The sequence below is a fragment of the Balaenoptera borealis genome (genome assembly GCF_965194805.1).
Source record: "Balaenoptera borealis genome assembly, chromosome: 2".
In the NCBI taxonomy this organism is placed as follows: Eukaryota; Metazoa; Chordata; class Mammalia; order Artiodactyla; family Balaenopteridae; genus Balaenoptera; species Balaenoptera borealis.
Window position 1 is genome coordinate 80,251,414 of NC_138867.1, and position 26,697 is coordinate 80,278,110.

General features: G+C 39.2%; 1 protein-coding gene across 1 annotated transcript in view; it reads right to left on the reverse strand.

Moving 5' to 3' along the window:
• The window catches only part of LIX1 (limb and CNS expressed 1), a 59,766-nt gene that overhangs the window by 17,721 nt on the left and 15,348 nt on the right, over positions 1-26,697 (reverse strand). The window contains exon 2 of the mRNA XM_082378420.1: positions 13,811-13,974. Coding sequence (XP_082234546.1) covers positions 13,811-13,974 — 164 coding nt within the window. The remainder of the gene's footprint in view (positions 1-13,810; positions 13,975-26,697) is intronic.

Genomic DNA, 26,697 nt, shown 5'->3' on the forward strand with positions numbered 1-26,697 from the left:
TGTTGAATGACAAGCTAGAAGGCTTTGGGGTAGCTTCAGGCAGCAGCACCCTTCAAGGTTTAGACCTTTCTCAGGGTTTAGGCCACCTGCATTAAACCAGGGTTGGGGGGATCGGAGGAGTTAGGCAGATAGATTGTCTTTGCATTATGGACTTGGCTGGAAATTTACAGGACATTGAGTTCTGAGTCAGCAGTCTAACTGAAGCTTGAGTGCCACCTCTTCCAGGAAGCCTTCCCTGACCAGTCCCAACTGCAGGCTGGGAGGACCAGCATCCATAAGAGGCACACACCACACTACCGTGTAATTGTCTACTAGTGCTCTGCCCACCGACCCCAGACTGTGAGCAACTTAAGGGCAGAGTCTGTGACTTAATCATCTCTGCATCTTTGCACCTGCAACATAGTATGTTGAATGAATAATTGAATGCAGCCTAGGAAATTCAAACACAGGTCACTAATGCGCCTGACAAAATATTCAAGAAATCCTCTTAAAGAAGAGAATTCAAGATATATACTTATTACTTTAAAAAGTCCCATTTCAATATACGCTTTATAGTATTCATAACCCAGTAACATAAAAATATACTAATATGTGAATTTCAGAGGGAAAATTGGCCATTAAGTTCAGACACTCTGAGAGTACTATTTTTGCCTGAGTGTAGGATATGTTTATTATTCTTTGGAAAATCAGTTCCCTGTTAAAAAGCAAACAACGTTTTTGCAAATATTACCTGACATCTGTAAAAGCAGCTCATTTTAACAGGAATTTGCTGTATGTAATCTATAATAATGCCATTGGGGTTTAGAATTTAGAGAATTAGATTCAGATCTGGGCACTCTTAAGAAACTTTATATAACTTTCTATCTAAATAATAGCAATTTAAACCATCTTTCATAGAGAGAGACCTAGTAAACACTACTTAGATAAAAGAAGCTATCTATTTTAAATAAGACCAGCTAAGTACTAGATCAAAGGCGCCACATACATTTACAACCAAATGGCACTGCTTCTGAGATCAAAGTGCTGCAGGGCTGAGAGAACAGAAAGAGCCTCTACCCAGACAGCATGGAAGAGGACTATGAAACTTAACCAATTTTGAGATTTTAAAGCAGACACATGTCTTTACTTATTTTATTGTTTCAATGTACAGGATCTTTGGTTAAAATGGGGGAGAAAGTGTACCAATTAATAAGTACATAAAATAAAATAAATTCTGAGCCATCAAAGGCTTTTCTTGCTATTGTTTTTTGCATTTCTGAAAGACAAGTACTTCAAAATGTCTATAATGTTAACCAGCCGCTTTCTTTTAAATTTTGGAGCTACAAATCCAAGCCAGTAAAGCTGTATATTTTTCTTTACGGATCTTTTAATGGGAACTCTCGAACCATAAGGACCTGTGCTTGGACAAGAAATTTAGCTAAAAGCAATCTACTTGGCAAATCTAAATCAGAGTGTGGATTCTGCTGTAAGAACAGGCACTGTTAGAGTTACCATCAAACAGTGGGAAATGCTGCAAGAAAATAAAATATGGTAAGTGACAGGACGTTTTATTGATGTGTCCAAACTGGTGGTCAAAGACATCAGTTGGGGAGTGAATGAAGTATGATGTTATTTCAAAGCAACTTCCTGCTGGCATTAGACTTCCCAGGTTGTATGGTTTATTCTTGCTGTTTTTCAGCCAGACCCCAATCATAAATACAGATTTGTAAACCATGCCTTATCCGCTAACCATTCTTACTTGTTAATATAGAGAGACAACTTCTGTCCTTTGCACTTTGTGAAAGTACAGAGCTGGAATATTTAACAGTCAAGATTTTACTAAAGTCAGCTGTGGATTTCTTTGGTATGTGGAGCCACATGCTTTTCAAGTGGCTAGCAGACCCCACTGAGACATTTATCTTGAGGCTTGGATGCCTTTCATTTGCTGGTAGATTATAAAACACTATAATCATTTCAAAGCCTCTCAACTCTAAAATTAAAGCCAACAAAAAAAAAGAGCATCTGTGGCATTGCTCAGGAAAACCATTTAAAGGCAGTGGTAGCCAGCCTCTGAGATAACCCCCAGTGATCTCTGCCTCCTGGTATTCACACACTTGTGCAGTCCCCTCCCATATTGTACAGGTTTGGTCTGTGCAACCAATAGAATATGGCAGAAGCTAAGGTATGTCACTTTTTAAATTAGGTTATAAAAGACCTTGTGGCTTCCATCTTGGTCACAGTTGCTTTCTCTCTGGGAAGAGTCAGCTGGCATGTTTTGAGCAGTCCTACTGAAAGGCACACGTGGTAAGGAACTAACTAACGCCTTCTGCCAACAGCCTTCTGAGTGCGATTGGAAGCTGATCCTCCAGATCCGATCAAGCCTTCAGATGACTCTAGCTCCAGCTGATGGCTTGACTGAAACCTCTGGGACACCCTGAGCCAGAACTACCCAACTAAGCTGCTTCTAGATTCCTGATCCTCAGAAACAGTGTGAGACAATGATAAGTTTTGCAGTAATTTGTTACCCAGCCATAGATAGCTAATACAAAGGCTTTGCTCACATCAGGCAATTGGGAACTCCCTCAGCCAACCCTTGAGGGAGAGCTCACTAACAGTAATCCTCATTGCTGACTCTATATGCTGGGTGCTGAGCTAAGCACCTTATGTCAATTGTCACATTTAGTTATTACCACAATCCTATGAAGTTGGTTTTGTTGTTATCCTTATTTTGCCCACGAGAAAAACAGAGGTTACATATTCCAAGGTCATACAACTTAGAAAGTTACCAAAACAAGATTAAACCCCATGTCTGTCTGACTTGAAAGCCCAGATTTTTAACCACGACACTAATCTGCTTGTCACAGAAATGGTCACCCACCGTGGAATAGAGAAGATATATAATTTGGCTAAAGTCTCCCAGCATCCCCCAAATCAGTACAGATAGTACTTTAGCCCAAGCTCCAACTTTGATATTCCATGGGTCATTTTGACATAAGACACCAAGAGTATCTCCTCCCATTCCCACATGATGAACTCAACTTCTTTTAGAAGAAAAGGCCAAGGAAGAAGCAGTGCATTGTCATAAGAAACTGTGCTCAATGATAAGGGGCAAGTGCTTACAATTATATTAATACCTCTTCCCTCCTATTGTCCTTTTGATGCTTTCCTCCGCCTGGACTGTAGGGAAAAGGAAAATAGAGAGAGAAAGACCAACTATGACTAGACCAGAAGATCAAATGTCATTCCCTGTTGGAAGTTTCTCATGCTGGCTGGAAGTTGTCCCTTGATTAAGTATGGAGCCAAAAGAATTGGGGGTTTTACCACGTACAATTGCTCAACAATTTTAAGATGTGTTTGGTAACTTTTCGAGAGCAAAAGTCATTTAAATCAAACTTCCCCAGCTCCACTGGATAAGAAATTCTCTTTAGACCAGCTCATTCTGGTTCTGTATTTTATTTTTGGATGTTAGATCATGGACAAGCTACTAGGAGCCCACAGGGTACACTATGAAGATCATTGCTAAGCCTAGGCCAGGAGTCCAAACTAATAGTTCAAAAACTTTAGTATTCATAGTAAGATCACCTGGGGAACTTGCTAAATATGCACATTCCCAGGCCTCAGTCTGACCTATTGAATCAGAATCTCTTCAGATGGATCGCCATGGGGGTCTGCATTTTAACAAGCTTTCCAGGTGATTCTGAGGCAGGTGGATCCAGGACTATGCTTAGAGGAATGTTGCTCTAGCTTCTGTCCCTTCTGTGTCTCATTTTTAATTGGCAGAGGCAAAACTAGGTTCTGTGGGGCCTGAAGCTTACACAATTTGAGGGACTTTGAGAAAAACAATACGAAATCACACATTAAAAAGACTGGCATGTGAATTGGAAGGAGCCTATGGCAGAAGTTTCGTTTGCTTCATGGTTGAAAGGGAGAACTCTCTCCTCTACTAAAATACTCTACCCTTCTATACTCTGGTCACAAAATGTCTGGGGGATTTCCCCCCTACACCAACTAATTCTCTGATACCAGCTGGGTGTCCTACAATTTAACTCAATTCTGAAACTGTCCACCTGAAGATAGCATCAGATTCCACAGATTAATGGCTCTGTCCTACAAGATGACTCCACTTCAGACACTAATCACAACTCCAGGTTGTTAGCTGTGTTTCTGACCAACCAACTGGAAATGACAGATGCCCACAACTCCCTCCTCTGCTTCCATCATTCGCTAGAACAGCTCACAGAACTCATGAAAACTATTTACTTACTAGATTATTGATTTAGTATAAAAGGATATAACTCAGGAACAGCTAGAGAAAGAGACGCATAAAGCAAGGTGTGTGGGAAGGGGCTCAGAGCTTCCATGCCCTCTCCAAGCAAACCACCCTCCCAGCACCACCAACCTAGAAGCTCTCTGAATCCTATCATTTAGGACTTTTACGGAGGCTTCATAACATAAGCATGATTGATTAAATCTTTGGCCACTGGTGATTAAGTCAATCTTTAGCTCCTCTTCCTTACCAGGAGATCAGAGGTTGGGGCTGAAAATTCTAAACTTCTTATCATATGGTTGGTTCTCCTAGCAACCAGGCCCCATCTCTAGGAGCTTCCCCAAAAGCCACCTCATTAACATAAGCTCAGGTGTGGTATAGCCCTTTATTTGTTATAAATAATAAAAGATACCTTTATCACTCCTATCACTTAGGAAGTCCCAGGGGTTTCAGGGGCTGTTGGCCGGGAATCAGACTGCATATATGTTATTATAAATCACAATATCACAATGGTATATCTACCTCTGCTAACATCAAACATGCTAATTTCTCACTAGAGAAATTACTTCTACACAAAAGTCAAGGACAGCAGCATTCAGGTTGAAAAAAAAAAATCCTTTATGACTGTTCTTCTAAAAGTAGGCCCTTAGGAAGTATGTAAGTACTCCTAACTTCACTGAGGTCTCAATTTTCCTTTTTGCTCAGCAGTTTTTATTTCTTCCATGATAATTTTCCATGTGTCACACTATGCAACAGAAAGATTAAACCAAGAATGATTTGTGGGTCAGTAGGCTGTCCTGAAATAAAATAGTGGCTAATCCATTTTTTAGGATGTACAGAAATTCGTAAATTAATTGAAATAAAATTTTGGTAGCCACGTAAATGTTGTAAACATAGAAATGCCTAATAAGATACTAGTTTTATTGTTAATTATTGATAACAATAAAAATTGAAATTATTATGTGTGTTACTGTTCACAGAAACGTTTTCTAGCCAGGATGACACAATTTATACTCTGAACAGTAACTTTCCTGGTAGTCCTCATTTTATTGATAGTTTTTCCCTTGCTTTGTATTAGAACATGTGTTGAGTGACTGTTTCTGGACACTAAGATTTTTCTGTCCATACATCCCAACTACAGGGTTTTCTTTATGAAAGCATGTGGAAACACATCAATACAAGTGACCTTTCTCCATCTTAAACAAACAGCAGACTTCTTAGAATTTTTTATATTTGCATTTCAAAGACATCAAGAAAAATAAAGGTCTGCAGATCCTAAATGCATAAAACTGAGTTAGGTACACTTTATTCTGTGTCTACCAATGGTAGCCGAGGAGTTGAAAAGTGGTCAGTAAGGAGCAAGGTTTTTGGAATAAGACCTGTCATGTATTATACATTTGACAGACTTTATCCACGTGCAACCTCAAAGCTGAAGATGCCATCCTCCCTGGGGTCAAGGTCAGGTCAGTGTTATTTAGGTGGCATTTGCTCAATAGCCCATCGGACCCAAGGGGCTCTCCCAAGCTGGGACTTTGCAGGTGGCAAAACCAAATAAACCGACTCTGTGCGAGGTGAGAATTCTTGCCCAGATCCTTTAGGCTGTCAAGTCTGTCATTCAGGTGGTTGGGAGTGTTTTGCTTTTGTGACTCAGAGTCCAAGTCTCAACAATTGACTTGCAGAGTTTGTGTGTACGGCCTGCCTGCTCTGGTCAGTGTCACCAACACCTCAGTTTCATCCTGACAGCAAGCCATCAGCACAAAGAATGCCACAAACCAGGCCCTAATACTAATTGTCCCCCTTTCAATTCTTTAAGACCTTGACTGCCCTGGTCTAAGCATGAACATTTGCATGTGTTCCAATTTACCTATTCGTAGATACATGAGCATTTTTTTCCCTTCCAGACGGTGATGTGAAAAAGGGAAACCGTTGAGACTCAGTCACCCAAGTTAATATCGTGTCTCTTTCTCTGTAGGTCAGGCTGGCTGCAAATACATTGGGAACAATTTGGAGCTCTGTGTGTGCTGGGAATGGGGGTCTTTGCTAGGTATGGGGGAGGGGACTGGTCTGGGAGTCCAATTTTCAGAGAAAACTCACCAGTTCCTGTCAACTGAAAGAAACGTTTCATGCACATGGTGGGTCAGAATGTTATTTTTATAATATAAACCACCTGGCCTCCTCCTCGTTTACCTCTGCCACAAATGCTATTCTACACACATACCTAGACCAAGGTCCCTGGTAACTATTACAAAACCATGTTGTTTTGCTCCTTGAGGTTTTTTTCTTTTCCCTTTTTTCTTTTCTTCTTATTCTTTTTTCAACTTAAGGTGAAGACAAGATGAATTGATCAGGGCTCAAAGTTTTGGTTTATTTTTATAGTTGCTTTGATGTAAAAGGACTTGACTCTGCACGGAGAGGGATGGGGGGTAGGGTGGGGAAAGACGGAGTCAGCCTTTCTTCTTCATTCAGCAGCTTGTGAGACAGTGAGCATCTTCCTAAAGTTTATCAACTAAGGCTGGGGGACTCCCCTGGAGATTGTCCCAAGTCTATTTATCACGGAGACTTTTCCTAAGCATTCCTTTCACTATATGCTGCTGTTCTATTTGAAACAACAATATGTGAATATCTCTATTCACTTTGCTTGATTAAAAAAAGTAAAGTTAGCAAAGGGTTCTGGAGAATAACTAGGTCTCATTAAAACAATATGCACTTCCAGTTTCACGGGCAAGCCATGAAAGCCTGATCATTAGCTGACATATGACTTTCAAATGGGAAGGGGTTATAACTAAGCTTCCTATCTTTGAGTCTCATTAGTTGCAAAACAGGATGCTTTCCTGTGGAGATCTCTACCAGGAAATACCTCCTTTAGAAGTTAAGTTACATTGCATAGCATGTTGTGCATCTGCGTCAAGGTATACAACTCTAGAGACAGAGAAGAGGTCATGGCTGATTTCAAACAGTAATAGTTGGCATTAAAACAGCATTAGTGCAAGGCAGTAGTCTCAGTTTCATGGCAGGAACTAAATCTCTCTTTGGAGCATGGAATGTTAAGGCTAGGCCTTATTTAATAATCAGTAAAAAAGAGAGCATTACAATTCCATTTAGCCAAGTCTATGAATTAATCAAATTTTCTTAGTCCTTCTCTCTCGGGAAAAACTTAATTTTATAAACTTACTCTATTGTGATTTAAATATACTTTTAATTCCCTGGACTTTGAGAAGAAGAATCATGCAGTGCATGAAAGTATAAAACATGTGTTTTATATCTGATAATACAGGTGAAGTGTGCTTACTGCCTTAAAAGTGACTAAAACAAAACCCCTATCCTTTTAGGTAGTATGTACCTTGGAAAAGTAGTTCTTCCAGGTGTCTTCACAGGCAAAGGCTTTGGTTTGAAAACCAAGAGGCATAAAAATGGAAGGCCTTTCAGAGACAGAGCTTTGGAAGAAACTCATCTGCTCTGAGTGTTCCCTCTCACACATCCCAACTGTGCAACACTGTTACACAATGCCAAATACTGGTTGGAAATGAAAAAAAAAAAATCAATCAACAGCTTGCCTCTGGAAATATTAAATGTCTCAGTTTCACGTAGCACCTGGCATGATACAAACAGCCTAAGTACCTGACCCCAGTGTTTACCACCTGTTTTTCTGTAAAGCAATTTTAACAATAACAAAATACGTGAAAAAAAGTATGACATCTCATTGAATGAGCGTTCTACACTTCAAATAAATCGAGCTATCACATCAACGTTTTAGCCAGGGGATACATTTTTTATTCAATCATAACTTTTGCACATAAATAATCACATGGTGTAGTACTACACTCAAAGAATTTTTACTTTTTATTCCAAATAAGAGTAAAATACATTAATCCAAATCATTCTAGCAGACTATATGGAAGACCACATCACTGGCTTGAAAACAAAGCTTGAATCACAAATCTTTTAATCAAAATATAAAATAAGGGAAAATACTCAATTAAGTTCCCCCTTTTGGATTTGGAAACAAAAACAGCTGCTGAAACAATGAGTGGCTTTCCTTCTGAGTTCATCAAGAGGGGAGCCAGACGTTGATCTGATGGCCCTTGTGTTGCCCTTATTGTAAAAAATGGAAATTACTGCAAGTTTTCATGGTCATGATATGCGGCTAGGGAAGGATTAACTGCCTAGACAAAAATGGCATAGAGAAAATACACCCAAGATGCATGAATTTCTACTTAATGTCTTAGAAGATAGTTTCTTTTATAAAAGACACAATAAGCACTAATGTGTTTCAGTATAACTTTCTAAAAGACAAATAATTTAATAACAATAGATCATTTTATGTATTGTTTAGAAATTCAAAAATGAATCATATTTTCACTTCTCTTTTTCTATACTGAAGTAGTTTGTGAAGGCACGGTTAAAAGGCAGGGTTATGCCTGCTTTCTTTCCCTCTGGCTCTCTGTTTTTTTCGGGTTGTGGCGTCAAAACTAACTGAAAATTCTTTAATTAGTCTTCTTGGACACAAGCCTCCCATTTACTTCAGTGGGAGGTTTCTTTGCATAAAACCAGTGGTTTGTGTCCACCAGAGCCTTTTGACTGCTTTCCTTTGATTAATCAGAAAACTAAAGCTCAGTCTGAGTACCACTGTTCTAAAGAATGAATGAGCATAATCTCTTACAGCTTTCATGAACCAGAAGGATTAATCTGGCAGTCCAGTCCCATACTCCACTTCAAGTATTTTCAATTACTTGGCACCGTTGGAGGTGACGTCCACGGCTCAGGAAGAAGGCTACTGCTGGCATAATGGTTTCTCCATGTCCCAGCACACGGTCTTGGCGTTAATAATCCATCATGAAATGATTTGCAATGCACAAGGGTGACATTTGATTACGTGAAAGGCATTGCAGGAATGAGCATGTAGGCTCTTAAGGCCAACTGCTGGCAAAAATATGATGAAATGTTATATGGTAAAAATAACATTTAGACGGTTTAGTTGAAACCATTGAAGACAGTTTCTGAACTGACTGAGAAAAGTGTAAGTACATTGCTTTAGGAGAAATTTCTTTCTTTTTTTTTTCCTTCCTGGTTTTCCTTTCTCAAATCACATTTTGGGGAGCCAAATAGGTTACTATTTGGCAGCCAATCACCCAAACACATTTTCAAAACATATTTGATTCAGGAAATTCTGGATCTTTTAAAGCAAGGATGTTAACAATCCTCCTGAGAACCTTAAAATATGATGATTTAAACATAAGGAAAAGGAAACCCTGAAATGATCAGAGAAATCACCAAGAGGCTTCCCTGCTGAAGAGTTCAGCTTTTTAAATTTTGTTTTCTATTTTTTAGAGACCATAAGGAGGATGGTAAATTTACTACATACGGGAAGTCTTATCATTTGGGGTAGAAATTTATGAGACAATAGGGAAATTCATAATTCTCAAGGAAGCAAAAACAAAAACAAGAACATTAGAATTTCTTCAACTCATATCCTCTAGATCTATTCACTGATCTGTCAAAAGCATTATATTCTAAGTACATTGTAATGAATGTAGTTATTACATATGAACAAACATAATGCATGGGTGTGTACGGCCAAATGTTGGTTATTCGAGATCATGGATATAGGGTGGAGGGAAAGTTACTTTGCATAAATGAAATTCAGAGAGAATTAGAAGGTATTTTTAAATCAATAGTTTCAAATTAATCCACTTTCAAAACTTTAATCACAGATATGAACATAATAATATCAGCTGATTTTAATGTTACTGATTTTTCCTTCCTAGCCCACCATCCTGCAGAGTGAGGTGAAATACCTTAGTTGCTATATTATGTTGTATGTAATAGTATATATTGTTTTGTATATCTGTCAATAGTGATTATATTTTTTTTAAACAGGACATATATAAACTTCATTGATTCTTTGGATTTGTTATTCATCATTTAGCTATTCATTCAACAACATTTATTAGGCACTTACTATATGCAAAGCCCAGTACTTGGCGTCTTAGGGATATAAGGATACAGACTCTGTCCCTGAGGCACTTACATTTTATTATAGGGACAGAACATGCATATAAGTAGCTGTAGCATAAGGTAAAAAACATTAAATACTAGAAGAGAAGCAGAGATAACTCCACTGGAAAATCAGAAGAGGTAAAGATTTTTAGTGGGGAGATTCAGGGAAAATTCATGGAAAATGTGATATCTAAGTGAAATCCTGGAAGCTAGTCAGGGTTTAGACATGAAGAGAAGGTGCAACAGCACTTCATGAGTAAGTCATAGTATGAGTGTGGAGTGGCTGGAAGAGGTCAAGGCCCGGATGAGGGACAGTCAGCCTGAAGCACTGAGTGTCAGAAAGGAATTCCGGGAGATAAAGCTGGGAAAGTTGGGGCTAGTTGTAAAGTCTTTATTGACAGAATAAGGAATTCAGACTTTAATAAGAAGGTAAAATAGTAGGGAGCCATTGGAGCCATTTTTTTTTCGTTTTTACTTTTTATTTTGAAATAATTTTAGACTTATAGAAGAATTGCAAAGATAACAGAGTTCCCAGAAAAAAGTCAATATTATCTAAGTTTTTATCCTTTTTTAATAGTTCATGTAGTATTTTTTATATCACACTCCTATGATTACATCCCCTTTCTCATGCTGAGTGTAGTGTACGTCTTTTACTTTTTTTCCTTACTCACAAATGTCTTTCTTGTTTATCTTTTCAAAGATATAGTTTTTAATTTTGTTGACCAGGTTTGCCAGTTTTTGCCCAATTTCATATCAGCTCCCCCATAGCTATCCTACATATAAATCAAATCTACCTTAAAACAAAACAAAACAAAACAAAAACCAAAAAAACAGTGAGATCAATGCACAGAAGTCCCTTGATCCATCTTTTAAACAGAATGCTGTCCCTAAGTCTCATACAGCCACAGAGCTGTGTGACTTTTTGTCATGATCCTGCTTGGAATACGGTGGGCCATTTCAATATGAAAATTTGTGCTTTTCTTTAACTCAAAGAAAATTGCTTCGGTTACTTATTTCTTCCCCTTATTTCCTTTGTCTCTTTCTAGAACTCTTATTAGATTAATGTTTACCTCCAGGATTTATCCAGGATTTTATGTCTCCTGTCCTCTTTTTCCATCTCTTTGTCTTTTTGCTCTAAGTTCTAGAAAATTTACTATTTATTTTTTACTTTGTTATCCTTTACTAATTTGGCTGTGATCTATGTCTATTCATTTGTTTACTCACTTTTTATTTATTTTTATTGTTCTAATTTGGCAATCACACTTTAAATTTCCTGTTCCCTGCTTGCTTCTTTTTTCGTAGCTGTTTTAGGGATACTTATCTTTCCACAATTTTCTGAAGATAATTACTGTAATACTCTTTTACATACTCTGCTGCTTGAATTATTTCTGTTCTTTTGTTTGCTTGCCTTGGCCTTTTTTTTTTTTTTTTTTTCTTTTGGTTTTCTTCAAATGTTTGGTGATCTTTAGTCCATTGACATTCATGGACAAAAAACAAAAAAAACAGATTAATTTAGGTGGCTGGCAAAACCTTGCTCTGTGGCTGAGCAGCTCTGTTTTCCTAGGAGGCCGCCCCTGAATGGGAAGTCTGATGGGAGCTCTCTAGGAGTAGGCAGGCTTCACCTTGAATGCTCGATGATGGACCTGCAGACTCATGTGGATTAGGGAATCCTTTCCTCATTTGCTGCCTTTCTACCCCCTCCCTTGCTCCCCATCCATGTCTAAGTGTCTAGGGTTCCATCAAGTTCTGTTCTAAGGCTTCTAGAGCCATTTTCAAATCATCCTCATCAGGCAATTCACTTTTATTAGTCAGAGGTAAAAATCCACTGTTGACCACTGCTCAGGGTAGAAGGCAAGACCTCACTGGCTGGTGGTGTCAGAAGTTTTGAAAGCAGTTCTTTAAAATTACTCCATGCTACTGTCAGAGTAAGCTTTCTTAAACACATTGAATATATCATGCTCTTGCTCAGAATCTTTCAGCGATTTTGATTTTATATAGAATAAAATCTGTTCTTCTTTGCAAAGCATGAACACCCCTTATAGTTTGATGTGAGTGCCTACAATCATCTCCTACTGTTTTCCTGTCACAGACACACTTAGGCTCCCCAAATTCTGAAAGTTCTTGTGGTTTTCTCTTGTTCCGTGCCTCTGTACACACTGTTCCCTATGCTGAGAATGTTATCTCCTCTTTACCGATTGGCAAAGACACCCTCAATTGTACATCTCAGTGTGTGATTGCTTCCCATGAATTCTCTTCTGACTTCCCTAGGCAGACATAGGTTTGTGGGTCTATTTATTAAACTATATCTTCCCCTTACTCCACATAGGATTTGAAATAATATAAAACAGATACATGGTAAAAGGACGAAATAAATGAGTGAGGCACACTAAGTTCAAAGGGAGAGTAAAGTTAGAAATATAAATAATATCAAGTATGAGGTTAGTCCTAAAAATTACACGACACTAAGTTTTATAGACATACTACAAAGAGATACGCTGAAAATTTGCCTCTGGGCTTCCTAGTTGTCAAAGCTAAGAGGGAAAGTTGAGCGCTTCTGAGTTTCACATTGTCCATAAACTATAAATGAGAGATTTTTGCCAGTTACTGAAAATTAAGAGAGAGTTTACTGCACTAAAGGGGTACTTATAAAGGTGACTGGTAAATTGAGAAGCTCCTACTTTTGTGCTTTCATTGACGCTCTAATATTACTATGTAATTACTATAATTTTTGTACATTTCTTTCCTCAAGGTATGGACCATATCCTCATTACTTGATCCAGTGCTTGATATTTCCTAGTCACTCAATAAGTATTTGTTACGCATTTGCAGACAAATGTTTTTGTGTGAACAGGTGTACAACTAGAAATGTATCATCATTTACACCCATCATAAACATAACAAAGAATTAACCAACTGGAAGAGTCTTTATACTAATTATCAAAACAATACTTGGAATATCTGCTATATATCAGATAAACACATTGCATGTATATTTCATATGACTTTCAACCTACCCTGTGGGTATTATTCCCCATCTCAAAATCAGGGAAATCAGTAAGTTAAATAAATTTCCCAAGGGTCTACAATTATTCAGAGGCAGAACTTGGGATTAGCATAGGTGCCTGAACCCAGCCCTGTGACCCTCAACCTTTGCTATAGGTTCATGCTTTTGTGTGTAGTAGATTGATTAGTATTTGATTACAAATTTCATAAACGTGAAGACTTTCTACTGATGGAAGGGCCCTGATGGAAGGACTCTGCCCAAGTTCCTCTGCTCTTTAAGATTTATTCCAAAATATTTGAGGGAAAAGGCAGCAGCAATCAGGCAAATAAAATACTATAAAATTTATTTTCCATAAAGAAATATCAGGGGACAACACCCTAATAAAAAAATACTTCCCATTTAAAAAAATGGGAACATCTGACCAATTTTTCTCTTACATAATGGAATGTGGCACAACTTTTTTCATTACACCCAAGAAAACTTACAATGTACCATTTTATAAAACGGCTTACTCTGTTTTAACTCAATCAGCTTTCACTGATCAATTTATGGTTGCTTCTTACCTGGAAGTTGCCAAAACAGCTTCCCCCTGGGAGAGTCACATAACTCACAAAGGGTGGTCCAGGAGATGGCAGCGACTCGTAGACCACCACACCTTCACTTGGGAACGCAGCCCTCTGTTGCTGTTTGCTTTCCCAAAATTCCTGTAACATTGACACAACATTCACTGAAAAAGACAAGAAATATAATCAGTTATTAAGGATGGACATACCCTAGCAAAAACAACATTTTATTTGCGGGTTGGATTGTGTAACAAGTCACTTCCAGTTTAAGCAGAACGGAGTATGTGTATGTTTGGGTGGGGTGGGGGTGTGGGGTGCTTTCAGTTGTGAAAGAAACAAATACTATTTAACACAAATGTGTTTATTTTTCATGAGTATGGCTGAAGTGGTTTGGCACCCTAATTCTAACAGCATTGCAGTATATTAAATTTACAAATTAGTTTTTGATAACAAATTTAAAAATCTCACTCTTCCTTCTTTGAAAATTTTCCTTAATAAACTTTGTCCAGATCTATGATTATCCATGACTCCCACTCCCATTTCTCATAGATTCTTGGACCTGCAAAGTGAAAGCTAAATTCAAAGGTAAAAATATGAGCAATGTAATTTTTTAAAAATTTATTAATTTGTTTTATTTTTGGCTGCATTGGGTCTTCGTTGCTGCTCACGGGCTTTCTCTAGTTGCAGCGAGCAGGGGTTACTCTTTGTTGTGGTGCAAGGGCTTCTCATTGTGGTGACTACTCTTGTTGCAGAGCACGGGCTCTACGTGCACGGGCTTCAGTAGTTGTGGCATGTGGGCTCAGTAGTTGTGGCTCGCGGGCTCTAGAGCACAGGCTCAGTAGTTGTGGCACACTGGGCTTAGTTGCTCCGCGGCATGTGGGATCTTCCCGGACTAGGGCTGGAACCTGTGTCCCCTGCATTAGCAGACGGATTCTTAACTACTACGCCACCAGGGAAGCCCCAAGCAATGTAATTTTAATTGGAACTCACCTATTATAAGATTTAAGAGGAGAAAGGCAGAAAGAAGAAAACTCTTTCATGCTCCTTTCCACCCTAATCCAAAGGAGAATGAAAGCAATTGTGTAATAAGCAGGAGGCTGGGAAAAAAAACCATAAGTGAAACTAATAACATGGAAACCTTGTTAAGGACCACGTCTGTTAGATGACTTCAGAAAACGTAGTAATGGCTACAGCCATATGTTTTAGATTAAATGACCTATGATAGCCTGTAGAAGTTCCAGATCAAATTAGGTTGGTTTGTTTATCCTGTACTGCAAATTGAATTGTGGAAATTAACAAGGATAATAGAATTGTAGAGGCAAAAGAGACCTTTCAGGTCATGCAGGCAAAGCTCTGCTTGATGCAGGAATTCCTTGCACAATACCACTGACAGCTGCCCATTTGGCCTGATTCTGGACACGTGGAAGGACCTGGTAATTGGCACATCTTGATGTAGCCCGTTTCAAATGCTAATGGTTTTAACTATAAGAAGGTCATTTTGGGGAATGAGCGGAAATCTGCTTTCCTATAAGCTTCATGCAAGTGGGCTATTTCTCATTTCTGGGACCTCATAGAGGTTAATCCCCATATTCATAAGAGAACCCATGACATACTTGAAGGTGGTATAGGACATCTGTTGTTTTTGTCTCCCTGGCATTTGTTTTCCCTCTTTGTAGGAATAGCACGAAAGTTTTCCCTAAAGAACCACCTTTCCTTCAACCAAGTCTTCTCCAGGGTTGAGAAGTGGGGATTAGACCAAAGTCAAGTCATTTAGAGTCAATGAGTCCAGGACTTTTGTTGGAAATGTCAGAAGACTGGGTTCTCCTTTTTCACTAGAGTTGCTGGGGTTATAGGAGAGAAGTATGGTGCTGCCCAGGCAAGGGAGACTCATGGCTGAAAAGAAAGCCAACATAGAGAAGGGTAGAACCAAGAGACAGAGAAAGAAAGACTAAGTTCTGATGTCATAGCTTAAGCTCCTGAACCAACACATCTGCTTTTTCCTTAAACCATTTTGAACTGGCATCTCACACTTGCGTATAAAAGTGTACTAAAATAGACAACTCTCAGGTTTCCTCAGGTTCTAGATTGAATAGCTTTTCTTCTTTCCAACATTCTTTGTGTAATATGGTGTCTATGCCCTTTGACATGCTCCTGATATATTTCTGAATACATGTGCTTCAAAATGCTGGGTTTTGTTATTTTGCAGGGAATCAGGAGAGTCTCAGAGTTTGACCTGGAGGCAAAAACATTGCACAACCACTTTCTAAGCTGTTGACCAGAGCACCTGGCTCTTTCACTTCATTCCTAGGTCACCCATCAGCTTCCAGCTTTACAAGGTGTAGTTCAGGAAAATTCGCAAGATGCGCAGGGAATTGGATGCCTGTGTATATTTAAAAACTGTAGTTTTTAGTATTTAAGATGTGTTTTGGGAAAGAAACTGGGAAATATAAGGGTATCAGAGGGGATAATTGAATTAACCAATAAAATACATACTAAGTGGTCAAGGTGAGCTTGGTAATTAGAGACATTTTTCATTCATTCAAAAATATTTGAAGTAATATTTTCTACCAGTTGATGTAACCCAAAATAGAATTAGAACTTTTATTTCCTAAACTGCATTTCTGCTCCCCAACTTCCTCTCCCTCTCATGTCCAGGAAAACAAGTATTTTGTGAGTGGGCTGATTTGTGTTTCAATTTGCCTGTGACCTACAGAATTCAGCAGAGATGTCTTGAAGACTGAAGCCTAAAACCGAAGTCAGTGGTCTGTTGCTCTGATAGTCAACAAGGGCCATTAACCGGCTATTTTAAGTTGGTTAATTGTTGAATGATGTTCAGCTGAAAACCGGAGTAAGAAGCTGAAGACTCACGCTTATCTAGGTAAAATGAACACAAGAATTTTGGCATGTAAAACTGTGGATTAAAGAGTTCAAAGGTGGGTACTAAGTAAAATTTCTGCATGAATAAATGTAGCAGTTTTCAAATTTTTTATTCTGCAACCTTGGAAGATTTCTTTGATGGTCTTACATATGTCATCACCTCTAAAGAGTGCAACATATGTACATGCACACACACAATCCATCTTTCTATCTCTATCTCCTCGTGCCGACTGGAAAACCAGATGAATGGAGTGCAGAGGGAAGAAGGCCAGCATGCTGTTTGGAATTTCAAAGATCAGTATATCTGAAGATGCTCTATTTATGAAACACATGCTCCTTTATTTTTTTGAAGTAGCAACAACAAGGTTCATGGACAATGTCAAAGAAAAGGCAAGCAAAAGGTCAAGTACTGCTGAAGAAAACCACCCAAATTTGAGGAAAGGCCTCACAACACAGTTTAGTCGCCAGCTGCAGTTGCACTTTCAGTGCCCAGCCAATGATCCTGCCTTTCACGTTACAAACTTAGGCCACCAAGTGTGTGATATCTCTCCCTACGTCTAGTGACCCATCTGCACAAGTGCCCAGCTCTACCTTATTTCCTTCAGTCTCAAATGAAGTTGTGTTGCTTCTTCTGGGCATTGTTCTATTAGTAATTCTCTTGGCTTCCTATTTTTAAATGTTTTCTCTTTACTCACTCCTCAGCGGCCATTAAGTATGCTCAAGACAACAAATGAATGAATAAATGAATCAATCAATCAATCAATTAAAAGAAACACTCAACCTCAGGACTATTCTTTTTTTTTTTTTGGCCATGCCATGTGGCATGCTGGATCTTAGTTCCCCAACCAGGGATGGAACCCATGCCCCCTGAGTTGGAAGCGCAGAGTCTTAACCACAGGACGCCCAGGGAAGTCCCCCTGCCATTCATTTTTAACCCACCAACAACCTGGCTTTCCTCTACATTATGCTACTGAAACTACTTGGCAAATATCACTAATTCTAACTTTCAGTCCTTATTTACTTGACCTCTAACTGCATTTGACACAGCTGATCAATTTCTTCTAAAAACTCTCATCTCCCTAAGCTTTTCTGACAGTATTCTCCCTGATTCTTCTTCTGTATTTCTATCATTTCTTCTCAGTCTCTTTTGTGGGTTTCTCTTCCTCTGCTCACCCCTCATGTTGATTTGCACAAGAGCCTTGTCCTTGTCTTTTCTTGCTTCTCTCTCTACTGTTCTTGAATGACAGAACCTATTTCCATGAATCCATCTACCATAATATATGCCAATAGTTCCCAAAACATTCTCTTGTAACTCCAACTTTGTTAAGATACTTCCATTTGAATGTCACAGAAATTCAACATATTCCCAAACTCAACCCATTTTCTTTTCCATAAACTCTTTTCCCGAATTATTTAGAAAGTGATATAATCATCTACCCAGTCATGTAAATCAGAAACCTGACAGGAACTTTAAACTTAATTTCCTCTCTCCAGATCTAATAAATGCTCAGATTTTGTCAGTTCCATATCCTGATGTCTCTGATAGTCATCACTTCCTCTCAGTTAATATTGCCATTGCTGCATTGGTTCATATCTAACCAGATACACCACAGTACCCACTTGACTCCAATCACCCTCCCATCCAACCCATCCTCAACTGTTTCCAGGTAATCTTTCTGAATCTTATGGTTAATTAAATCACTCACATCTTAAAATCTTTCTGTGGGTCCTTCATTACCTATAGAACAAATAACTTCTTGGCAAGTCATAGAAGACCCTATGTCCTGATACTCTTTCTCATTCCAAACTTCCTCAAGTCACCTTCCAGGCCCCTCATGCTCTCATGCTCCCAGGCCTACTGAACCAGAATCTACAATTCAAACAAGATTCTCAGGCAATCTGATGCACACTAAAGCTTGAAAAGTCCTGAGTAGGGTAGGACGAAGTTGCTATTCTCATCTCTCTTATCATCGTGTGCCTATTATATGCCAGGCACTAGGCATTTTCTCATTTAATTCTTACAATACCCTCTAGAAATAGGTATTATCATCCACAACATAGAGATAAGAAATAAAAGATGCTCAGGATACAATTACACAGCTACTAAGTCTTAGCCTTGGGATTTTTAACCTAGTTTGGTCTGGGTGTATAGTCTAGCTCTTTGCTCATCCTGAGCCACTCCTAATTATAATGGAATTTAAGTTGTTTTCATGCATGTCTACATCTATTAGAAGCATTTTAGAAGAAGAATCAAGGTCAATTGAATATTTGAATGTCATCAAAGGTATGGAAGACGTGTTGCCTTTGTGAGGCTGTTGGTAGGAAAGGTGTAGGAGGCTCTGCACAAGAATTACTTCACCTACCATTTTCTATGGGCCATTTTTCTGATACTTGTTCTTGGCAGTCAAACAAAGCAAAGGGTTAATATCTGTATTTTTTTCATACAAGTGATATGACACTTTCTAGCTTGGAACTGTCACAATGAATGAGCAGTCTGTGTCATGTGAACAGGTATCCTGATTAATCTTCAGCTAACACTTTGCTCTGGTTTAAAACAATGTTGTAAATACCCACCAACCGTGGGCTTCAGAGGGGGCTGTGATTAGGCCTCCCATTCCAGTCCCTTCTTTCAAGGAATAATGGCTAAAGGAGAGACCACAAGAGGAACAAGAGGAAATGACAAAAGACCAAGGAGGGCTTTGGAACAGGCTTCCTTTGAAGAGGGGCATGAACAAAAGTCAAGGTCAAGTTTCTCTGTCTGATTGTGCCTTCCACCTCAGGGTCAGGAAGCTATCATCTGGAATACATCGTTTTTGGCTATGCATTATTCCTCCCAAAGTTTAGTGAAATTCTTTCTAAAGGGTTTCTACTTTGTCTGAATGGACACTAAAGGAAAAGGGCTTTATCCACAGCCATGACAAGATAAATTGGTCATCCATAGTGAATCTGGACACCAGACAGGAGAGAGGTAGTGAATCCTCAGCTGGAGACCCAGAGAATGCAGATGAATAACAACTTGGCTGATGCTGGAGCCAAGCTCAGCAACTATCTGACTTCAGGGTTTAACACTACAGGTCATCTATTGGTCTTGCCTTTGTCAAGGTAACTGATGTTTAACTGGTAAAATTACTATAAAGAAATAGAATGTCCAACAAACACATGAAAGAATGCTCAACATCACTAATCATTAGAGAAATGCAACTTAAAACTACAATGAGGTATCACCTCACATCAGTCAGAATGGCCATCATCAAAAAACCTACAAACAATAAATGCTGGAGAGGATGTGGAGAAAAGAGAACCCTCTTGCACTGTTGGTGGGAATGTAAATTGATACAGCCACTATGGAGAACAGTATGGAGGTTCCTTAATAAACTAAAAATAGAACTACTGTACTACCCAGCAATCCCACTACTGGGCATATACCCTGAGAACACCATAATTCAAAAAGACACATGCACCCCAATGTTCATTGCAGCTCTATTTACAATCGCCAGGACATGGAAGCAACCTAAGTGTCCATCGACAGATAAATGGATAAAGAAGATGTGGTGCATATATACAATGGAATATTACTCGGCCATAAAAAGAAACGAAATTGAGTTATTTGTAGTGAGGTGGATGGACTTAGAGTCTGTCATACAGAGTGAAGTAAGTCAGAAAGAGAAAAACAAGTACCGTATGCTAACACATATATATGGAATCTAAAAAAAAATGGTTCTGAAGAACCTAGGGGCAGGACAGGAATAAAGATGCAGACGCAGAGAATGGACTTGAGGACATGGGTGGGGGAAGGGTAGGCTGGGACGAAGTGAGAGAGTGGCATGGACTTATACATACTACCAAATGTAAAATAGATAGCTAGTGGGAAGCAGCCGCATAGCACAGGGAGAGCAGCTCGGTGCTTTGTGACCACCTAGAGGGGTAGGATAGGGAGGGTGGGAGGGAGATGCAAGAGGGAGGAGATATGGAGATATATGTATATGTATAGCTGATTCACTTTGTTATAAAGCAGAAACTAACACACCATTGTAAAGCAGTTACACTCCAATAAAGATGTTTAAAAAAAAAAAATGAAAGAAATAGAATGTCAAATGGCTGAGGCTGGGGGTATGGGAGGAAGTGGAAGGAGAGAGAATTGTTGGGGAGATCCTAGGAACAACAGCATGAAATCCAGTTCCTTTTTGTGACTTCTATCAGTTTATAACATCTGAGAGTAAAGAAAGCAATTTAACCTCTGGATTGCCTTTGCACATCAAACTTCTTAATGAATTCCATTTCTCCAAATTGTTTTCTCAGATACATGTAATAGACCCTGTTATGGACTAAACATTTGTGTCTCCCACAAATTCATATGTTGAGGCCCTAACCCCTAATATGATGGTATTAGAAAGTGGGGACTTAGGGAGATAGTCAGGTTTAGATGAGATTATGAGGTAGAGCCCCATGATGGGATTGGTGTCCTTATAAGAACAGATACCACAGCTTCCTCTCTCTGCCTTGTGAGGATGCAGCAAGAAGGCAGCCATTTGCAAACCAGGAAGAGGGCTCTCTCCAAAGTACCAAGTGTGCCAGCAATTTGATCTTGGAGTTTCCAGCCACCAGACATGTGAGAAATAAATTTCTGTTGTTTAGGCTACCCAGTCTATGGTATTTTTTTACAGCAGCGCAAGCTGACTAAGACAAACCTGTTCAGCAATTTTGATAATTTTCACATCAACAAGACAACAATTTGCTATGTAGTTTATAGACATTAGTGTGGATACTTTTTTCTTCACTGTGTTTTAATATCTGAACAGGACAGAGTTTTCAGAGTGGTAACTAGATCCCCAAGCAAGTCTTTCATAAATGAGGTTTTCATTTTCTACTTCCTCAAGCTTTCTCTTTGATTATAAAGTTCAGCATCAAACTTCACAGAAGGCAGTTGACCAACGAAGACATCCGACAATGTGGAACACTTTGACCATCCAACCTTTGACCCTTTCTAGCAGAAATCCTCAATCAGCTTCAGCAAATGCAGTGTCTTTACTTGTCCTTGAACATATACTGCATATATTTTCCCTGTGTTTTGGTTCAAGTTCTCCTTCCTACCCTGAGTATTGTTTCTGCCCCTCCCTTCTATCCATCCAATTTACTCTCATAGTTCAGAGGAAATGCCACCTCCTCCATCACGCCTTGCTCACTGGTTCTAGCCCAGATGAATGTACTTTTCTGTGCTCTTATTCCATTAGTGGCCCTATGTCTTAGCACTTAATCTCCTATAAGCCATGTAATAAAATAGATGTGGTGCTCCAGGCTAAATTTATCAAGTCAGACTTGGCTGGACTTACTTCTGGCCAGAGGAATGAAATGCCTTGTGATAACAATTCATCTTATAGAGTATAGTATTATGTTATTTGCCTCACAGCTGACTGATTCTAGAGGGCAGGGACTCTGGTTCATTCTCCTCTGTAGCCTCCTTGGTATCTAGCACCGGGCTATTCATCTAGAAGCAGTTGTTGAATTCATTTGGAATCTAAGAAAACTACATATCTGTGCTGTGCAACTGAATGAACATACAGAAGATAGGTGAAGGTACCATGATTCATGGAGAGATCAAGACTTCCTTCTAGATAGAAGGTTTCTTATATGAACCACCATGGTGCCCACACAGCATGGATGTGGTGGTGGCAGCCATGGCTCAGAGGGAGATGGCTGAGGAGGTGCAGAAAGATGAAGCCTGGGCAGAGTAGACATGTGATTGCTAGTTGCTTGCCAGCTAGGGCTTTACCTTCATGATAACTAGGACTTAGGGAAATCCTGAACAGGAATGGTAAGTATTTTTGTCTCAGAGTGTCAATTCTAATCCATTTATGTTGACTGCCTGGAGCACTGTGTTGAAAAGGATTTGAAAGTAGTCTCTGGGATCAGGAATTGTGTAACAGAACACCACAATTAACCAGCAATGAGGCACTGGTCTATCTGGTAACCCTGTCTTTGACGGTATAGAGTAAAAAAAAAAACAACAAAGCAGTCAAAATAGGCCTCTGTTCATAAAGGCTTACAATTTGATTGCAGAAATAATGAATTCATAATATAATTTGTTAACAAAATACTAGACTGCTACATTGTAGAACAGAAATGATTTTAAGGTAATATTTAAAACTTTAAAATTTATGGCACAACAATTAAATAGATTCAAGGGGAAAAGTAGATAAATGTGAACTGAAAAGGTCAGAAAAAAAGTATGCGTAGGGGGACTTCCCTGGTGGCGCAGTGGTTAAGAATCTGCCTCCCAATGCAGGGAACACGGGTTTGACCCCTGGTCCGAGAAGATCCCACATGCCGCGGAGTAACTAAGCCCATGCGCCACAACTACTGAGCCTGCGCTCTAGAGCCCACGAGCCACAACTACTGAAGCCCGTGCCCCTAGAGCCCGTGCTCCGCAACAAGAGAAGCCACCGCAATGAGGAGCTCGTGCACCGCAACGAAGAGTAGCCCCCGCTTGCTGCAACTACAGAAAGCCCGTGCGCAGCAACAAAGACCCAACCCAGCCAAAAACAAATAAATTAACTAATTAAAGAATAAAAATATGCATAGGAGGAGGGCCTAAGCTGAGCCACCTCAGAAAAATGAGATTTACACCAGGATGGGGGAAGGGATAGAAGCTGTGCTCTCAAAGGAGTGAGAGTCGCATTTGACAAAGAGTAAGAAAAACAGTAATGCCTCAGCTGTGGAATTATGTATGGGAGCAATAGGGAAGGATGCCATTAGGAAGGGGGTACAATTTGATAAGAGACAGGGTAAGGGGAGTTCATTTCTTTTAATAGTTGGAAATTTATCCTATTGTTCTGGTGCCTCAGCTTTACCCAAGTGGGAGAGAAAGGCAGGAACACAGAGTTCCTTGTCCTTTGTCTTTGCCTGAGGTGATGTGCTGCCTGTAGTGGCTCCATTATGAAGAACAAGGGCACAAATACTTGGAGAGAATGTGCGGTTGCTCTTATGCATCTGGGTGAGCCCAGGAAGAGTGTTTCTCTGGGAGGAGCTTGGGCAGAAAATCTCTATGAGGAGTGAGTAGGAGATGGAGCAAGCAAGAGAATGCTCCTTTTGTAGTCTGGAAGGAGCATGAAGCCACTCAGAGGGCTTTTATCCTAAAAACTCAGAGCTTGTCATTTTCATAGACTGGACACGATGAAGATGCTAATAGGGACACATGATATATGTTTTCATATGGGAACTCAGATGGAGAGGATGTAAATGCCCCATGGATTATAGAGTGTGTTATACAAGAGTCCTCAAATACGGGCTTTGGTTTGAACACAATAAAATGTGTACTGCATCTTCTATCTCCACATTTTATCAACAGGCAGGCAGTTTCCTTACGTAGTTAAAAGCATGGACTCTGGAGCCAGAATGCCTGGGTTTGAATACTGTCTTTACCGCTGTAAGAAACCTACCTAGTGCTCCTGTTCTATCTGTAAAATGTAGTACTTACATTACAGGGTTGCTGTAAAGCTTAAAATGGAAAATGCTCAGAATAGAGCTTCACACATAGTATGCACTAGAGTGTTAGCTATTATTTGTGGTTAGAGAAGGTGAAGGAAGAAAGGAAAAGGCATGATTATATGCTTGCATGTTGCATCTTTGAGACTGACTGTTCTTGTATTGGAAACCATATCATTAAACATTCTAAAGATAGTCTCAAATCTGAAAATTCTCTAATTGTACACATTGTGCTTTTTAATTTATTTCCAAAATATGTGAAGAGTTCAGAGATGGAAAAAAGAAAGCTCTTTTAATATCATTCACTCTTAAAGTCAAAGCTTCATAATGGCCAGAAAATAAATAGATGAAATGCTACATGTCTCAAAATCTGGAGACATGGATGTCTGTCCCAAGTTTTCACTTTCTAATAAATGTTAATGGCAATAGAACTGCTCTTAGCAAAAACTACAGAGAGGGGGGTAACTCTTATTTGAAATCAATGTTAATGACTGCTTGTGCTTCAGGAAAGTAGAAACATTATAGTTCATTACCCAGTTGAATTACCTAATACAAGGTAAGTCCTGCATGGAAGACAGTCATTTGTCAGTAATAAGGGGTCTTAAAAGTATGTTATGAATGTTATGTTATGAATCTATCAGAAAAAAAGAAACAATTTCTTTATGCCTTACATGAGAAAAAAATTCTAGCTGGGCAAAATTTCCCTTGCCAAAAACAATTAAAGACAAATTGGAAAGGCAACCATTTAAGGATAAACCATTAAGAGGCTTTCAAGATGATAAACATATTTTCAAATCGATTCTCTGCCTCCAAACAGATGGATTTTTGTTATGCAATACTTTAATATAATCTTTAAATTACCCTTAGCAGGTGATACTTTAAAATAAAGTTAATTAGTATTTTCTATTCTAGCAATTCAATCATGTACAACTTGTTTTTGTCAATGCGATTCCCTAGATTGGTTGAGGAGAAATAGGAAAAGGACCCCCAGATAATTTAAGGAGCAAGCTCAAGGCATGATGCCAATTTACCATTCATGCAAAATGGGGTACCTTTGGGTCTTGTGCTTGGCTTGGCTAACTCCAGGACACTGACCAACAGAGCCAGCTGTCTAAACATTTATAACCATCCTCAGGCTTTGACAAGTTTTGACCAGGCTAATGGAATCTTGCTGACACAGCTTGTGTGTCATGTACAATATGTAGGAATCTTGGGCCCCTTCTTCTTTTCTGTAGATACTCTTTCAAAGGTAGCCACAGCCACACAACAGAGCTGAGACAGCTAAGAGTCTTGCTTTGTTCCCAGCATTACTTTCTTTTAGTAACGCTCCAGAGTCAGTGCCTAGCTCCTTCAGCAGCTGGGAAGCTGGTTGTGTTTCTTTTGTTTGCTTTTTCTTTTCTTCTGGTCTGGTTCCCATTCTCTACCCCAAACACTTTCTCTGAGGGAATTAAGATCCTTTGGGGTTTTTTTTTTTTTTTTTTTTTACAAAATTAACCTCTTGGGAGATTCTCTATAAAATGCAAAAAAGTACATCGTTCGTTTTGGTTTAATTTTCACCTTTAGAATTTTAAATTGCTGAACTATAAGTCACTTGGGGAGAAATTTAAATAACACTTAAAAAATATCTTTGGATGTACAAGGTAATTTTTTAAGAAGGCAGAGGGGAGAGAATATCAAGGAACAAGAGGGAATCACAAAGACATTAAAATAAAAGGGCATTAAATATATCACAATTAAACGGCAGCAGCAATAGCAGGCCTGAGCTCCCAAATGTGCTTTATCTGTGCACCATGGTTCAAATGATGTCATCCAATCACAAAAGCTACATAGACTAAAAACCTGATGTAATCTACTTAACCAATTAGGAAGTATATACTGATATCTTTCCCATGTGCCATTGGGCACTGACATTGCACTATATTTAAGAGACTTTGTAGGACTGTTGACTTTAGATAACAACCAAGGATCCAAGATAACAAAAAACAAACAAAAAAATCAAACACTGTTACTTTGCTGACCGGTTCTGTTTAGTTAGAATGGTCAAATCTGTGCAAATGTGGCTTTAGGCATGTAACATACCTTCCCCGGGTAGGGTAGAGTCATTATAAGAAAGCTCTCCATGACCCTGCCACAGCTATCCAACTAGGGTTTATGTACAAGGCACAGACAGAGTTTGGTCCTAAAGAGCTTGGTACACACAGAGTTGTGTGACCCAGAGTTGAGGGTAGACCCTGAGGATGAATATAAGGACTGGCAATCTGAGTCACTGCCAGTGTGGTATATGGGATAATTTGGGCTGTCCTACCAAGGCCAACCTGAGGCAGTGTTTTGGGGAAGTTGCCTGAGGTGGCTGTGTTTATTTTCACAGCCCATCCTTCTTCCATGCTGCCTCCTGTTTCATGGGGCTGTCAACTTAACCCTGCATGCAATTAGGCTGTGATTAAGGTGTCAATGGATGATGGTTTAGAAAGTCCCAGTACCATTTATTTCATCATATTTCACCTGACAATGGGAAAAATCTTTCCCCT